General features: G+C 35.6%; 3 protein-coding genes across 4 annotated transcripts; all 3 read left to right on the forward strand.

Annotated features, from left to right (window-relative positions):
• Nucleotides 1–1,032: 1,032 nt before the first annotated feature.
• On the forward strand, nucleotides 1,033–3,367 carry LOC104808250 (aspartic proteinase Asp1). The gene is made up of 8 exons (XM_010533897.1): nucleotides 1,033–1,292; nucleotides 1,671–1,788; nucleotides 1,871–2,097; nucleotides 2,178–2,402; nucleotides 2,495–2,633; nucleotides 2,726–2,923; nucleotides 3,014–3,083; nucleotides 3,175–3,367. The coding sequence occupies exons 1-8, from the start codon at nucleotides 1,123–1,125 to the stop codon at nucleotides 3,270–3,272; spliced, it is 1,245 nt and encodes a 414-aa protein (XP_010532199.1). The 5' UTR covers nucleotides 1,033–1,122; the 3' UTR covers nucleotides 3,273–3,367.
• A 6,871-nt stretch (nucleotides 3,368–10,238) lies between these two features.
• LOC104808251 (cyclin-A1-1-like) lies at nucleotides 10,239–13,224 on the forward strand. 2 transcript variants are annotated; one of them, XM_010533898.2, is made up of 10 exons: nucleotides 10,239–10,600; nucleotides 10,928–11,312; nucleotides 11,416–11,555; nucleotides 11,624–11,722; nucleotides 11,853–11,986; nucleotides 12,068–12,220; nucleotides 12,315–12,348; nucleotides 12,455–12,604; nucleotides 12,685–12,819; nucleotides 12,999–13,224. In XM_010533898.2, the coding sequence occupies exons 1-10, from the start codon at nucleotides 10,391–10,393 to the stop codon at nucleotides 13,068–13,070; spliced, it is 1,512 nt and encodes a 503-aa protein (XP_010532200.1). In that variant the 5' UTR covers nucleotides 10,239–10,390; the 3' UTR covers nucleotides 13,071–13,224. The 2 variants fall into 2 exon arrangements, with proteins under 2 accessions (XP_010532200.1, XP_010532201.1); XM_010533899.2 differs by having other exon boundaries at nucleotides 10,241–10,600; nucleotides 11,630–11,722.
• Nucleotides 13,225–15,244: 2,020 nt separating this feature from the next.
• Nucleotides 15,245–16,754, forward strand: LOC104808369 (valine--tRNA ligase, mitochondrial 1). The gene is made up of 5 exons (XM_010534044.2): nucleotides 15,245–15,497; nucleotides 15,592–16,092; nucleotides 16,167–16,273; nucleotides 16,407–16,506; nucleotides 16,599–16,754. The coding sequence occupies exons 1-5, from the start codon at nucleotides 15,261–15,263 to the stop codon at nucleotides 16,752–16,754; spliced, it is 1,101 nt and encodes a 366-aa protein (XP_010532346.2). The 5' UTR covers nucleotides 15,245–15,260.
• The last annotated feature ends 506 nt before the right edge of the window (nucleotides 16,755–17,260 follow it).

Below are 17,260 nucleotides of genomic sequence, written 5' to 3' on the forward strand. Positions count from 1 at the left end.
CAATACTCTTCTTGAAAAGTCGTCAACAAAAGTGGTAAAATAACGACCACCACCTAATAAGGTCTCCTTTATAGGTCCCCATACGATCACCACCTAATGAGGTCTTCATGAACAATCGGGTTCGATTATTTCCGGTTTTAAAAAATCTTAACCAAACGATAATTTAATTTTAATCGGTCCGGTTATATATCGGTCGGGTTCGATACTAACAGAATTTAACGTCGTCTAAAGGTAAATGAAAAATTGTTAAATATTTCGAAATTTGATATACATATTTGAGATATTTTGAATTTACTTGTAATTTATTTTTATTAAACTGTAAATTGTTTAGGAAAATGATACATTTTAAAATTTGATATACATATTTGAGATATTTTGAATTTATGTGTAATTTATTTTTATTAAATTGTAAATTGTTTAGGAAAATGATACATTTTAAAATTTTATATACATATTTGAGATATTTTGAATTTCCGTGTAATTAATTTTTATTAAACTGTAATTTTGTTTAGAAAAATGATACATAATAATAAAGTTGGAGAAAACTACATATTTTACAGTATAAATTGCGTAACATTTTATGAGTAATTGGAAATAATTAAGTTAATATTAATTTTTAGTTTCCCAAACGTTTGTATATTTATTTACTTATTTATTGAATCGATCGTAATCTCTTGATATATGTAGATGTTTTTCTTTTGGTAAAATATGCATAGATATTGATTGAGGCAATTTTTGTTTTTTAATCATTTTCGGTTTTTGTGATATACCTTTTGGGGATTATATAGAAATATCATAATATTTAATCTATATTTCTACATTTTATCCAAAAAAGTGTAATTTTTTATAACTTCTCTTGTAATTGCGTTGGATGCATTTTCCTGTGGAACTTTCAGTTGACAAAATGAGTCAAACAACTGATCCATCCACCTATACATACACAAATACACACGCATCCCCTTCCCTCTGTCTGGGTGTGTGTATATATATGTATGTATATAGTTATATACAAACACCAAAGTCAGTCAAGAACATCGTATTCTCTTCTCCTTCTCTCTCTCTCTCTCCCCCTCTCTCCCCCCCTCTCTCTCTCAAGGTTGGTTGTTCTGCAAGGAAGAGAAGATGGACAGAGGATCAGTTGTTTTGGTCGTCTTATTGAATCTTGCTCTGTTATTTCACGACATTGAATCAAAGCAGGCTCCAAGCTTCGAACACTTCCCGGGGATTCTCGCTCCCAGTTCTCTTCGCTCCTCCGTCGTCTTCCCTCTCTCCGGCAATGTCTTCCCTCTCGGGTGATTCCTCTCTTCCCCAAATCTTTTCTGTATATATTTGTATGCGTATATGTATCTGTATTCTTGATTCTTTCTTCTGATTCTGCACATTGGTTGATGTCCTTCATTGATTTACCAGTTTCTTGAATCCTTGCGTCCATGTTCTGTTATTCATCTTTGCATTTCTTTAACTCAGTATCCGGGATTTTTTATGCTGATTTGTGTGATGGAACATCATAATGTAGAATTTCAATCATCATAATGTTTTTTTAAGAACATTCCATGAATCTCTTCAACATGTTTCATCCACAAATGCATACTCTTGTCCCTTTTTTTTTTGGTTCGGAATCTCTGAGTTACTCTGTGTTCTACACTTCTAATGTTTTTGAATCTCTGCAGGTACTACTCGGTCTCTCTCCGAATAGGAAACCCTCCTAAGGCCTTTGATTTCGACGTTGATACCGGCAGTGACCTGGCTTGGGTTCAATGCGATGCTCCTTGCTCCGGCTGCACCCTTGCACGTTTCGATCCTTTCTCCTCTCCCTTCAACTGATAGTGTCCCTTTTCTTATGTTTCTGTTCGTCTTCCTTTGCTTGCAGCCTCGTGAGCGTCAGTACAAGCCCATGAGAAACATGGTCCAGTGCTCAGACCCTTTGTGCTTAGCTCTTCACTTCCCTAACAAACCCAAATGCCTGAAACCGACAGATCAGTGTGACTATGAGGTTAGTTATGCTGATCAAGGCTCATCCATGGGTGTTCTCGTGATCGATCAAATTCCCTTCACCCTCCTAAACGGTTCCGCCTCGTCGGTCCGTCTAGCTTTCGGGTTAGAAGAAGATCCTCTCCATAATTCCCAGTTGTGTTCGTTCTCGAAACAAAATCTTGAAACCCTAATGTCTGCTGCAGGTGTGGTTATGACCAGCAAGTTCCCGGTCCACACCCACCGCCCGCTACTGCTGGCGTTTTGGGGATCGGTAGAGGGATAATCAGCTTCTTGACGCAGCTTGTAACCGCGGGGTTAACAAAAAACGTGATGGGTCATTGCTTGAGCCATAAAGGTGGAGGCTTTTTGTTCTTCGGAGACAATCCCATCCCTTCTTCGGGAGTTGCCTGGGCGAAGTTGTCAAAAGAGTACATTCTGCAGTTTCACTCTTCTTTTGCTTCGGGTTTATGTTAGAAGATTGTATATGTACTGATTCATTCCGAGCCAAATTCTGTATCAGCGGACACTACTCAGTGGGATCAGCCGAGCTTTTGTTCAACGGGAAGTCAACCGGCGAAAAAGGCCTTGACTTGATCTTTGACAGTGGCAGTTCCTACACATACTTCAACAGCAAGACATATCAGACAATAGTGAATCTGGTAAACAACAACAAAAAAACCCTGATGAAGAACCTCAAAGTTTTTCAATCATGCGATATCTGATCGAGTCGTTGTCTCTTCTTGTGCCGCAGATAACAAACGATCTGAAAGGGAAGCCACTGAAGGATGCCAAGGAGGATAGGACCTTACCAATCTGCTGGAAAGGCGCTAAGCCCTTCAAATCTGTTCTTGATGCCAAGAGCTTCTTCAAGACCTTGACCATTAGCTTTTCAGGTTGGATCAGAAAAACACAGTTCCAGATTCAGCCCGAATCTTATCTCATAGTCACGGTAAGCGACGGCAAAACCCACATCGCAAAACTCGGAAAACAATCTCGTACACACGTTAATGCTGACGACTATTGTCTCATTTTCCACAAGACGGGAAACGTTTGTCTAGGAATACTGAATGGAAGCGAAGTAGGATTGCAAAACGCTAACGTAATCGGAGGTAAGAAACTCGCTCGGTGAAAGGACGCAATCGCCTTGCTGTTCATTCCTTACGTTGATCCCATCGGACATTGTGTGTTTGTTGTGTTCAGACATCTTTATGCAAGGGACCATGGTGATATACGACAACGAGAAGCAACAGCTCGGATGGGTTTCCGCGGATTGCGATAAGCATCCGAGGCTATCATGATTCATGAGCCACCATTCTTAGTCTCTATTGATATTACAACACCAAATATAACTATCCCTATGTTGTTTTATTTACTCTATAAATGAAACATTTGAGTTACATCATTTCCGACCTGTTCTTTTCCACATAGATGCAATTAGGGGTTAGCAAACTCTTCGGTTATTTGAAACTGGACCAAACCCGACCGATTTATATCTGAATCGAACCGATTAAAATTGAATAACCGTTTGGTTATAAATTTTTAAAAGCTAAAATAACCGAATCCTAATTAACCGTAGAACGAATAAACTGAACTCAAATTAAACGTAATCGAATATAACCATTTATCCACTCATATCCGGTTAATATGCAATAAATGTTATATTTATAGAGAAATCAATCGTAATAAGATTGTTTATAATTATGGTATGTTAAAATAAAATGAGTTTCTTTAAAAAAATTTCTTCAATAATAATAAAAAATCATTTCATCTACTATTCTAACCGAACAAAATCCAATCGAATTTTTATTTAGTTATAATTTGGTTACAATTTTAGTTAGACATAACCAGAACGAACCGAATCGATTTAAAAAACTGTTTCGTTATTAATTTTCAAAAACCAAAATAATTGAATCTGAATTAACCGTAACCGAATAAACCAAATCGAATCGAATCGTTCGCCCACCCCTAGATGCAATGCAACAACTGAGATGCCTTTCTCACATCTGAAATATCGGATCAATGTAAGAATGTTATAATATGGACCATTTGTAAATTCCTATTTAAGAAAGACTATTGTTCGGTTTAGTCCAAATTAAATATTAAAACGAATATAGAATTATATGTATGATAACCATTTGTCGTATCGTTTATATTTTGTTACGAGCAGAATTAAACGAATAATTGAAAACCAAATAATTAGTTGATTATCATCAAGTATATATGATTGGTTTTCACTTCAAGTGTGTATAAATGAAGACTTAGGTGTTGAATGGCAAGGGTTTTGGGAGTTTTTAGATTTTAAAAACTCAAAAATATTGGCCTTGAATGGTGAGAGTTTTTAGAGTTTTTAGAATCCAAAAACCAAAAAAAAAACATCATATAAGTTTTTACAAAATTACTTTTCCTAAAAATTTGGAAAACCATTTTAGTGAAAAAATCAATGAAAAACCAAAAGCTACTTTTTTTTAGTTTTCAAATATTATAAAATCCAAAAGCCAAAAACTAAAAACTAAAAACCAAAATCCAAAAACTAAAACCAAAAACCCAAAATAAAAGTCATCTCCATTGTCAATCAAGTTTTTTAAATTTAGTTTTCCTAAAAACCAGGAAAATCACTTTATGGAAAAAAATTGAACTAAAAACTAAAAGTTATATTTTTTTGGATTTACAAATCTATAAAAACCAAAAACTAAAATCTAAAAACCAAAAACTAAATCCAAAAACTCAAAATAAAAACCCCATCCATTCAACACCTTAATATGGTTTAACTTTTATTCTCAGTGAAAATCCACCGCACGAATTGTGTCGGTAATTGCGACGCAACAAACCGTTCAAAAACCGTCACATGCTACGACGACAGTTTTTGTCAGAATTCTGTCGCATATTGCGACCGAAACAAACTGTCGCATTTTGCAACCGATAGTATCGCTGCCGCATGGTGCGACCGGGGATCATTTCTGTTCGCATAATGCGACTGGATATGTTGTTGCATTGTGGTCAGACATTTTGACGATCGAAATTCCATCGCATATTGCGGCTGAATGGTTCTGTCGTAATGTGCGACGAAATTAAAAACTATCGCAACGATTCTGTCGCACATTGCGACTAATATTCTCGCTCGTTTGGATCACTAAATAACCGTAAAATGGTAACTGTCTCTATCCAAGTCCACATGGGGCAGCGGATCTAGTGGAATCCTTGAGAATTCTTCTGAACAAGAAAGAGAGAAGAAAATTGGCAACCACAATGAATATGCGTTCATATTTGGAGATTATGTCAATTTTTAAAACGTGTCCTAAAGTCACGGGCTTGAATGTGAGATAATCTAATCCGTGCAGCAATAGATCCAATGGGCTGTAGGAAAACCTGAGAGGAGTCGACTAAGCCTATCCCAAGGAAAGGTTCCGAGAGATTGAGGATAGAAGGTGAAAAGAGGGAGAGAGATCCGAGAAAGCCAAAGAGGAGAAGGCCGACGGTACGACTTAGTTTACTGATCTACTTTCAAAATTCAAATTAACCTAGACCTAGTCAACTAGAAAAGAAAAAAAGGGCAAATGGGCCGAGAGATGGCCATGAGAAACCATCGGGCACGGTGTCGTAAAGAGAGATTAGGATATGGTCCCATAGATTCACAATTTGACAAGACCTCGATCCTTACCCAATGCGTATCCGTTTCGCCTGTTGCAGGCACGGTGCCGTCGAGGTGTCCCATTGCATTAAAACTGAGGCAGTGAGTTTCAAAGAGTTCCCTCCATGCGTCATAGTTGAATTCTTTCATGTCAAGGATGATTGGGATGTGAGTTTTGATGTTACTCACGCCAAATGGTTTTTCCGATTGAGCATTATCGGTTTCCATGGTTGTCATGTGAAGGAAGAAGAAGACGAAGAGGGGAAAGAAAGAAAGGTGGTGGGGTCAATCTGCAGAGCAAGGTCGGTGGCGGTATCAAGAGAGAAAATTAGGGTCTTGCTCTGATACCATGAAACTTGGTAAATTTCCCCGTGTCTCTCATTAGCATTTGCTTACAATATATATACAATAATGATACTAGGGTTACATATACATAAAAAACAATATAATATAGCATAATATATTCGATTATTCCTTAATATTCCCTAACATAAACATATCAAATTGTCATTTGATTATGCATTGTTTATTCTCAGACAAACTTTGTTATTCAAATTCGAGTTCATTAATTTTGTTTTTGTCTCTTCGCGACTTGTTTTATTTAATCTCCACATAGTGGTTAGATGTCAAAATCGAGCAATCAAGGGAATTTGTGCTAGGGATCAAGAGAGATGTGGTGGAATTTGTAGCACGATGTTAATTTGACATGCAAACAAGTTAAAGCTGAATGGAAAATATCGAGTGGCAAATCACAACCGTTGAATATCCCAGAGTAGAAATAGAACTCAATTGTCATGGATTTCTTAGTGGATCTACCGATGGCACCGATAAAGAAGAATACTATTTGGGTGATCGTGAATCGACTAACCAAATCAACCACTTTATAGTGATACGATAGGGTATCCAATGGACAAACTCGCTCTTATTTACATGGATGTAATTGTTCAGCTACACAGGGTACCGAGTGAAATTATCTCTGATCGCGATCCTCTTTTACTTCAAGATTATGGAATGCTATTTAGGGAGTATTGGAGACATAACTTAAAATGAGAATGGCATATCATCTATAGATGGATGGATAGTCGGAACGAACCATTCAGACACTCAAAGACATGTTGAAATCATGTGTTTAGATTAGGGATTTCCATGGCATAAATACTTGACACTGTGTCAATTTGCATACAACAACAACATTGGGATGCAAACATATGAGATATTATATGGGAGGCCCTGTGAAACCCCACGTTGGATAGAGACTGAAGAAATACGAGTATTTGGGTCTGAGTTAGTAGAAAAACTACGAAAGTGATACAAAATATCAAAGCTAATTTGAAGTAGCTCAATAACGACATAAATCCTATGCAAATTAAAGGAAACAAGACGTTATGTTGGAAGTGCGAGTTCGAGCATTCCTCCGAGTACAGGCGATGCGAAAACACGTATGGTTTGGACAATCAGAGAAGCTAAAGTCGTGATACATTAGATCATATCCTTTTATTGCGAAAGTGCGAGTTGTGACTTATCATTTGAGACTACCATTGGAACTGAACAATATCTAGGGATGTAAAAAATGAGTCAGACCCACAAGTCGGCTTATGATTCGACCCATTTTTTTATTGAGTCGAGCTAGAAAAAAATGAGCTCGGAAAAAGGGGTTGAGTCATCCAGCTTGCCGCCAACCCGAGCCCGATCGAGCTAGCTCGATCAACTCGCGAGCTGGCTCACAATCTTAACCTAAAAAAATTAGGATTTCTTTCTAATTTCTATGTTCTTTATGTTATTGTGTCTCGCTCGACTTGGACTCTTTCTCTCTTCTTTTCTTCAGACTTCATCTCTCATCTTCTCACTTTTCAAAGCTCTCTCTCGACAACAAGACCATCTTCATCTCTTTTTTTCTTATCTCCATGTTGATTTACCCATCGACCATGAATATCAATTCATTGACAATTTCGTAGTCGAAATCAACTCTCAATAACTCTCGTATCAGGTACCCTCTCTCTTTCACCGAGCATAATTAGCCTGATCTCGTGATTCTTCTTTATTTTTTCATTGGGTTTTCATCTTCTTTGTTTTTTCATACATTTCAATTTTGTTTGATCAGATGTTTCTACTTTAGGTTTTCCTCTTCTTAGTATCTAATGAGTAGAATATAGAGCACCAATTGCTCTATCTAATGCTTGAAAGAGATATCTAAGTCAGGTTATCTGTGTTTGATTTATTAAGATTTTTGTCAAATATTTTCGACTTGATTTGTTGATTATAATGGTTTCTTTCTTTGGTTGCCTTTATTTGATGCAATAGCCACTGGTCAAAGTGTTCATGTCTCTTTTTTTTATATCTTGTAGATATGGAACCATTTTACTAGGATTAGTGTAACTCATATTGAGTGCGATCATCGTAAGAAACCATATGCTCAAAAACATGATGCACATGGGACTTCAATTTTGAAAAGGCATTTGTCGAATATATGTCCGAATAAGTCATTGATAAAGATGTTAGGAATATGTTAGAGATGTGGGGGAAATGTGAAGATAACCAAAAAGTTTGATTTAAAAAAATTGTTGATGAAAAGTTGACTCAGTGCATTATCTCTCATGATCTCCCCTTTGGTTTTGTTGAGTATAAAAATCTAAGAGATTGGATTCATTACCAGAATCCGGAGTTCAAGTTTTTTTTTGTAGAAATACTATTACTATTCGAGTTTATGAGTTTTATTTGAAGAGTAAAGATAGAGTTAAAGTTGAGTTGGAATAAATTTCTAGTATGATATCTTTGACTTCTAATTGTTAAAGAGTATCAATGGTAAGTGATATATTTGTTTGAAAGCACTTTACGTGAGTGAAAATAGGAATTTGAAAAGCAAGATATTATTTTTTATCGATACATGTCTTATCCACACATTTGTGAAACTTTAGCTATTAAAATTCATGAATTTTTGAAGGAGTGAGGATTTAGAAGAAAATGTTCACCGTTATTTTAGATAATATTTCGGTTAATGACTCTTGCTAAGAGATTATGAGAGAGATTTTGTTTAGATAATAATTTATTGTAGACTTAGGTTTATTTGGGAACTGAGTCAATGAATGATATGAAATTATTGTAAATTTTGAAAGAGTTAACTCAAAATTGAAATGAATGTAAATGAAGAATTTATGTGATGAACTCCAAATAAATTTGGGTTTAAAGTGATGTTGATGTTGAAATATTTGACATGGGCCAAAAATATTAATGTGAGGTAATGGATTTACAAGTCTATGTTCGATTCTTATTATAAAAAAAAATTATATAGAAGCGTAACATACGTGTATATATGCGTTTTCATTTATTTTTTTATACATTTTTTCCTCGATTATATAACTAATTACCATGTAAATAAAAGACTCATGCCACACTTGTCATTAAAATAAGAGAAAATAGCATATAAATATCCAAATTTTACAAAATCTCATATAAATAACTGAACTATAAAATTTCCATATAAATACTCGAACTTTTCTAAAATTCTATATAAATACCTAAACTTGTGAAAAACTCCTAAATAAATCCAAATTTCGTTAATGACATCGCCTATTTTTATTTGAAAAATATCTAAAATTTGTATGTATTTGGAAAAAAATTCAAAAGTCTAGGTATTTATATAGGATTTTTAAAAGTTCGGATTTTATATGAAAATTTTATAATTCAGATATTTATGTGGGATTTTCATAAAAGTTTAGGTATTTATATGTTATTTTCTCTTAAAATAACGACTATAAATTATTAGCCTCGATAATTTTAGAGACATAATAATTATTTGATTTTTAATTGCCATTCTTTTTTTATTAATAGTGGCCTGGATAGTATTATTTGAGAAGTTATAATTAGTTGATTATTAATTACCATTCAATTCTTTATTTTTGAATTGCTTTCGGGTACATGGGCGGCTAATTTCCGACAATGATTTTTATTAGATAAGACATATTTAATCGTTAAAATATTCAGTTAATTATAGGACAAATAAAAAATTAGATTATTTGATTTAAAACTACTCTTTGTTCATATCGCTACAAAACATCATTTTAAATCAAATGCTTTGTTTTCTAAAAAAAAAAAAAAGTCTTGATATCTTATGCAAAATTCGAAGAATTCACAAAACGAAAATCATAATCTATTAGAGAAGAAAAAAAAGATTATTTCAACCTCCTAATTACAATTTAAAGGTACCAAAATCAAAATTATACCCAAGATTTGAATAATTGCCCAGGAGCCTGTATATATACGCATTGTATATGTGTATTATATTCGCTTGTTGATTTCAAATTCAATTTATGATTCTTTTTGGGCTCCGGGTTGTTTAAAGTTCAAATCCAAGTGACCGTTTGAAATTTGAATTCAAAAAAAGAAAACTCCAAAGCTAATCTGACAAAGCTGTCGAAGCCGATGCTATTGTCCACCAATCAATTCCTTCTATTACGTTTACCATATAGAGTTGACTATGACGTGGCAAAATATAATTGGTTCGTAATGAACCGCTTAGTGAGAATATACACCCTTATAACTGAGCACGCTCCTTGCGAAATCTACCCGTTAAATCAACGGTCAGGATCATCCCATGAATTCAAAAATTCATCGACCCAGATGGTATTTACACAGCCTACAAAAGTCACTCGCTATTTCTGTTCATAAACACTCGACACTCTCCCCCCTCTCTCTCTCCATTCGAAAATCTTCTTTCCTGTTTCTGTTTATCTTCTTCAAGGATTCTCGGAGAGAGAGAGAGAATTCCCGGACGTCATTTTTGCCCTAAAGATGTCGAGCAATCAGAGCCGGCGACCTTCGTTTTCCTCTTCGACAATGTCGTCCATGGCGAAGCGTCACGCGACGTCTTCCTCGGAAAACTTCGGGAAACCGACGTTGGCGGCGCCGGCGGCTCCGAGGTTGACGAAGAAGCGAGCCCCACTTGGTAACATCACCAATCAGAAGAATGGGTCCCGGATCCCGAATTCCTCGTCTACTTCGGTGAGCACTTCGTTTTCCAGCTTTAACGACTTTCATCTGTTTGCATAGCGAGAAAATGTTGTCGGTTTTCTTGAGAATTCACTTCCCATCTGCTTCTTTCTGGATATTGGTTGTTGGGTTAGTTTTCTCTGTACATTCTGATACGTCTCTCTGATCAATTCTGTGTTTCTTCGCATAGCAAATCGTTAATTTCTTTGACGAATTAAGGGATTTTGTGATTCCAATTGATTTCTGTGACGAGTTAAGGGACTTTGTGATTCCAAATCTATGCATTGATCGTTTGATTCAGTCTTTGATTGACAAGATAATTTCTGATTCTGTATCAAGGCCCATTGCTCGAACAAGTCTGCCAAAATCAAAGTAGCACCTACTCAAACTGCTTGCTTATACACCGATTCAGCGAGCACCGGCCTGCGTGCCCAGCCGATTGTCCAAACAAGCTCGGTTGTTCCCGGAAAAGATACGTCGTTGCCTTGTCGAGATGAAAATGCATCTGCCACTGCCGTAATTTTTCCAAACCAATGTGAAAACGAAGCATCTTCTCCCATTCAATTCGAAGATGTTTCAGTTTCTATGGATGAGTCGATGTCAACTTGTGATTCCTTCAAGAGCCCACAAGTAGAGTATATCGACAATGGCGAAGTTTCCGCTGTAGAATCTATCGAGAGGAAGGCATTGAGTAATCTGTATATAGCAGAGAATTCAGAGACAAGTACTTTTCTTGTTTATCAAGTTTTTTTTTTTTACTTGGTTTTGAGTTCTGTCCCTAAAAACATTTGGTATCCAGAATTTGATACATTATGGTCGGCTTGCAGGTAACTTTTGCAGCAGAGATACTCTGTCTGAGATGGAGATCGACAAAGACAAAGTCTTGAACATTGATAGTGACTATGATGATCCGCAGCTATGTGCAACATTTGCCTGTGATATTTACAAACATCTGCGTGCTTCCGAGGTATTACCTGTCGAAAATTGATCTCTTTGGAACGGCATTACGCTTGCAATTTCTTAATGTGTTCCTAGTTTCAGGCAAAGAAAAGGCCGGCGGCAGATTTCTTGGAGCGAGTTCAGAAAGACATAAACGCTAGCATGCGTAGCATACTCATTGATTGGCTTGTTGAGGTAATTTTCACTCCCCAATTCATGATAATTGCTTGTCCTGAAGTGATGATGTCCTGTACCTGTACCCTTCTTGCGGATTTGGATTATTTCGGTTCCGGGCAATCTCAAAACCGGAATTACAAAAATGCAGGTTGCGGAAGAGTATAGGCTTGTACCCGATACACTATACTTGACAGTGAACTACATAGATAGATATCTTTCCGGAAATGTGATTAGCAGACAGCGACTCCAGTTGCTTGGTGTCACTTGTATGATGATAGCAGCGTAAGAACATAAATCTCCGCCCATTTTCTGATGACTGAGAGAGACATGAACTGACAAGAATCAAATGTCTGAATATGGCAGAAAATATGAAGAGATTTGTGCTCCTCAGGTGGAAGAATTTTGTTACATCACCGACAATACATACTTCAAGGAAGAGGTTCTGGAAATGGAATCTTCTGTTCTAAATTACTTGAAGTTCGAAATGACGGCTCCAACTATCAAATGCTTCCTGAGGTAACCTGTTAAAACCATTCTCTGTCATCGTTTACAAATTGACCCTTTATTCCTTACTCCAGTTTCATAATTCTCGAACTTTAATCATTAACAGACGCTTTGTCCGCGCGGCTCAGGGGATTACCGAGGTACTTTTCTCTCCATAGAAATGCCGAAACGAAAACAGACGTTCATGCTTTGCTATGTGATGATTGATTACTTGAAAGATTCTTGATTTCTTAACTCTTCGTACAGGCTCCTTCGATGCAATTAGAGTGCTTAGCAAACTACATCGCCGAGTTATCTCTACTCGAATACAGCATGCTCCCTCATCCTATGTCTCTTGTAGCCGCATCCGCGATTTTCTTGGCTAAATACATCTTAGATCCCACAAGAAGTCCATGGGTAAGTTACTGTGAAAATTTTCTTGGATCTTCTAAACTGGGTTCGATCCAATCTTGACGTTTCCTTGTTTTGTTGCCCAGAACTCCACGTTGAAACATTACACATTATATGAGGCGTCGGATTTGAGGAAATGCGTGAAGGATCTTCACCGGTTGTGCTGTGGCGCCTGCACTTCCACTCTGCCCGCAGTGAGAGAGAAGTACAGCCAACACAAGGTAAGAAGCTAAATCCCCAAAGCACATGCAGGAAATAGAACGGATGATCATGAGAATTTCTACGGCAATCCCCTTGAAATTCATGAATAAACATGTGAAAATAACACGCCGAAGATATTCTTCATCATCTACATTCGAAGACCATTGTCTTAAAAACAGAAACTTTTGGTTTCTTGCAGTACAAGTTTGTGGCGAGGAAGTTCTGTCCTCCCATAATCCCACCGGAGTTCTTCCACAACAACGAATCTTAGGGCAAGATTCCAAGGGAGCTGTTCCAATGTTTGAATATAAATTAGTCTTTTTTTCTTCCCTTTAGATTTCCAAAATGGCTTGGTCCACGATCTCATCTCAAGAACCGTGTGATCTCATCTCAAGAATCATAATGAAACTGTTTATTTTTCATCATTACAACAATATTAAAGATAAAAAAGTGGGGAAAAGATAAACTAAATTTGCTAAGACTATAATTGTTTTTCTAAAGGAAAAAATACCTGAAAATTTATTAATTTATATAATTTGGTATAATATTAATTTCTAAACTTATAGTTGTGCCTATTTATTCCTAAACTTACATTTTTCAACACAGTAATTCCTAATCTTGTTTAACAGTTTCATATCACTAATTGACCAATGCAAAATTTAGGAATTACTTTGTTCAGAAGTACATGTTTAGGAATTATTGTATTCAAAAATATAAATTTAAGAATTATTGTATTCAAAAATGTAAGTTCGGGAATAAATAGGCGCAACTACAAATTCAGAAATTAATATTATACCAAATTACAAGTTAATAAAATTTTTAGATATTTTTTCTTTTCTAAATTACCAGTAACTTATAGGAATAAGCTTAAATTTAAATTGGATCTGAATTTAATATAGAAATAATTTTAAAAAATGGATGGAAACGAAACAAAATTGTAGAAAGTAAGTACTTTTACAAAAAAAATTGAAAAAAAAAACTAAAAGTCAAGCTTAAAGATAAGCGAAATAAAAATATGACAAAAAAATATGAAATATCTATAATAAATGTATTAAGGTAAAATCAAGAAATGGGAGGAGAAAGGTAACAGGAGGGGCATAATAAGAGAACCAAGGAAGAATTATTTAATTGACGAATAATATTTAAATAAATGGTTAAATGAACTGATGCTAACAAATTGGGTAGCATATTAGATTTAATAGACCGACTGATAAAACAAAAGAAGAAAAACGTTATGAATAATTGGCATTTCTCATCACTCTCTCGTTATTTAAAAATCACTATTTCATTTCATTTTTTAACTAAATAATTAAATTAGAACATATAATGCCAATTTAAGAGGGTGTGAAGATTTCACACGTTTATTTGAATAAGAAAATCGAGTGGACGTGTGAATATAAGTAACTTTAGTTTTTTTGGAATATGATTTACTTATTATAAAATGAAACACTATAAAGTTAAAATAAGGGGATATAATAAAATATAAAAAAAAATGCTGAAATGATACGAAATGCCAAGGTCGATCATTATTTATATTGATGGGCATATGAAACGATGAGGATGGAGAACCCTATTCCCATGCAATAAGGATGGATGAGAATCCATACGCATTAGAACATTTTTTTTTATAAAAAAAATATAATTTAGAAGGTGCCCTTTTTAAAGAGATGATAAATGAAAAAAAAAACTCATTGTCATATTTCGATAATAAAATTAGAATTCGATCACTAAATTCTGAAAAATTATTTGGGTTGAATTTTCTATTAATGTATATAATATAATTTTTTTCAATTAAAGTAAGAACCTTGTCTTGGTAATAATATATATGTTTTATATATAGGCAAATAAGTCAAAAGCTAATGAATTTAATTTCATGCATTCAATTTGACCGGCAGAATCTCAAATACAGTGGACAAGTCGAGAGAGAGGGTCGCTGGGAATTTAATTATGACCACCATTTTTAAATGTTTTTTTTTTGTAATAAGTTAATAACTCGAGGAAATTCCATAAAAATTTCCTAATTTATCAAAATATACCATGCAAAACACCCAATTAAAAATTTATCATATTTATTTTTCAATTTAAAAATTGTTTCCAAATGAATACTCAAATAAAAACGACGTTACTTTGCCGTTTATATTTCCAATATGGCATTTTTAATTATGTTGCATCATGTGGCACATAGATGTCGCATAAAAAAATCACGAAATCAACCAACCTAATTATATGAAAATCAGTTTACATATACTAGATCTTTAAAGCAATTTAAATAAAATGGGATATATAAACAAAAAATAAAAAAACAAATAAAAACATACATGTCATGGTTTTTCAATATTATAGGAATATACTATATGTTATATATATATATATATATATATATATATATATATATATATATATTAGAAAAACTTCAATGCCATTAAATGTTTTTCCTCTAGTGCAGGTTTATTTGCATCCTATGATACGTGATGCACATGGGCGTAAGATGTCAAAATCTCTTGGAAATGTCATCGATCCTCTTGAAGTAATAAACGGGGTAACACTCGAAGGCCTTCATAAGAGGCTAGAAGAGGGTAACTTGGATCCAAAGGAGCTGGTTGTTGCCAAAGAAGGGCAAGTGAAGGATTTTCCAAATGGTATCCCTGAATGTGGTGCTGATGCTCTCCGTTTTGCACTTGTCTCGTACACAGCTCAGGTACTGTATATCCACCCCTACGTAGACCATGTTATTTGCACCATAAATGGGCTAACTCGTAAACTAATCAAATTACTTTGCATCATTTTTCTAGTCTGATAAAATAAACCTGGATATCCTACGAGTGGTTGGTTACCGTCAATGGTGTAACAAACTATGGAACGCTGTCAGATTTGCAATGATGAAGCTTGGCGAGGGTTACACCCCTCTGCCAACTCAAAACCCTGAAACCATGCCATTCAGTTGCAAGTGGATTCTTTCGGTGCTGAATAAGGCAGTAACAAAAACAGTGGAATCCTTGAATGCGTATGAGTTCTCGGATGCAGCCAACACAGTGTATGCATGGTGGCAATACCAGTTCTGTGACATATATATCGAGGCGATCAAACCTTACTTTGCTGGTGACAACCCAGCATTTGCCTCGGAGAGGGTGCATGCTCAACATGCTCTCTGGGTGTGTTTGGAGACGGGTTTGAGACTACTCCACCCATTTATGCCTTTTGTTACCGAAGAATTATGGCAACGATTGCCCTCACCCAAAGACTATCAAAGGGAGGCTTCTATCATGATCTGTGACTACCCATCTACTATGGAGGTCAGAAGATTTTCTATGGACTTGTGAGTAACCTATCTTGGTGGGTTCCTAATATCTTGTTTTTTGACCCACAGAACTGGACAAATGAAACGGTGGAAACCGAAATGGAGACCGTTCTGGCAACTGTCAGATCTCTTAGGGCTCTCAGAGCGGAGCTGCTGGAGAAACAGAAAAATGAAAGGTTAGAGCATATGAACCAAGTGCCTTTGAGTACGACACTGCGACTAAAACTTTGTTTCGACACTTAACAGTCTAAACTGCAAATTTTTTCTACGGAAGAAACAGTTTCAGTTTCCCACTGTAATTCTTTGCAGATTACCAGCCTTTGCTCTATGTGAAAATAACTCAACATCAGAAATTGTTAAATCCCACGAGTTGGAGATCAGAACCCTAGCAAACCTATCATCCTTGGAGGTGCGTGAAATGGATACCATTCTTTTTTCTTCCTTCCTTATGTTTCTCTCATATTACCATGCTTTTCTAACTTGTTTATAGCTTTCCAACAGGTTCTGTTAAAGGGAGAGCACTCGGCCCCGGCTGGATCTGCAGTCGAGACAGTGAATGAGAACCTCAAGGTCTATCTCAAAGTTGATGGAGCCATTAATGCAGAAGCTTATACATCTAACTCTCCACACAACGCTGCCATTTCACACATAAGATGAATTGCTTTGTCCCCATGTCCTTCATACACACGTCTCTTCTCATCCAAACTCTCATGTGGTAATTTAAACCACATTTCTCTGATTGCACCACTTATCTTACGAGATTTCACGAAATCTTCAAGAAAAAACCAAGACATAACATCCATATCCACCATAACACCTTTCTCCACAATTCCATCCAAGTAACAGCATTTTCCATCTATTTCGTGCATAAATCCAGCCATATAAAAGTTTTGATTATGCGTTATGGGTTTGTGTTTAGGGATTGACGATTTTTGGTGGAAGAAATTTGGATTTTGTATTATTAATGATGTCTGTTTTGGTTTATAGTTTATCGGGTTTGGAATTTGTTGACTGAAGAAACTCTGAACCATCAGTGGACTGAGAAAATGAGGTAAGTTACCAATTTCGTTGTTGATTTGAGTGGTTCGATTTGATTAGTAGATAGTAATAATTGTGTTAATTTTGTAGTTGGTGTAAAATCAACTTTTATATGACTGGATTTA

The sequence above is a fragment of the Tarenaya hassleriana genome, unplaced genomic scaffold (assembly GCF_000463585.1).
Source record: "Tarenaya hassleriana unplaced genomic scaffold, ASM46358v1 Cleome14, whole genome shotgun sequence".
NCBI classification, from domain to species: domain Eukaryota; kingdom Viridiplantae; phylum Streptophyta; class Magnoliopsida; order Brassicales; family Cleomaceae; genus Tarenaya; species Tarenaya hassleriana.

What these genes read in the sequence shown, in the direction of transcription:
- LOC104808251 (XM_010533898.2), top strand. Translation starts at nt 10,391, where the DNA reads ATGTCGAGCAATCAGAGCCGGCGACCTTCGTTTTCCTCTTCGACAATG. An exon ending in TCATTGATTGGCTTGTTGAG is followed by an intron (nt 11,723 to 11,852) that starts GTAATTTTCACT and finishes ACAAAAATGCAG; the next exon opens with GTTGCGGAAGAGTATAGGCT. An exon ending in ACTTGTATGATGATAGCAGC is followed by an intron (nt 11,987 to 12,067) that starts GTAAGAACATAA and finishes TGAATATGGCAG; the next exon opens with AAAATATGAAGAGATTTGTG.
- LOC104808250 (XM_010533897.1), top strand. Translation starts at nt 1,123, where the DNA reads ATGGACAGAGGATCAGTTGTTTTGGTCGTCTTATTGAATCTTGCTCTG. An exon ending in TCGGTCCGTCTAGCTTTCGG is followed by an intron (nt 2,098 to 2,177) that starts GTTAGAAGAAGA and finishes TGTCTGCTGCAG; the next exon opens with GTGTGGTTATGACCAGCAAG. An exon ending in TGGGCGAAGTTGTCAAAAGA is followed by an intron (nt 2,403 to 2,494) that starts GTACATTCTGCA and finishes ATTCTGTATCAG; the next exon opens with CGGACACTACTCAGTGGGAT.
- LOC104808369 (XM_010534044.2), top strand. Translation starts at nt 15,261, where the DNA reads ATGATACGTGATGCACATGGGCGTAAGATGTCAAAATCTCTTGGAAAT. An exon ending in TTGTCTCGTACACAGCTCAG is followed by an intron (nt 15,498 to 15,591) that starts GTACTGTATATC and finishes TCATTTTTCTAG; the next exon opens with TCTGATAAAATAAACCTGGA. An exon ending in GAGAAACAGAAAAATGAAAG is followed by an intron (nt 16,274 to 16,406) that starts GTTAGAGCATAT and finishes AATTCTTTGCAG; the next exon opens with ATTACCAGCCTTTGCTCTAT.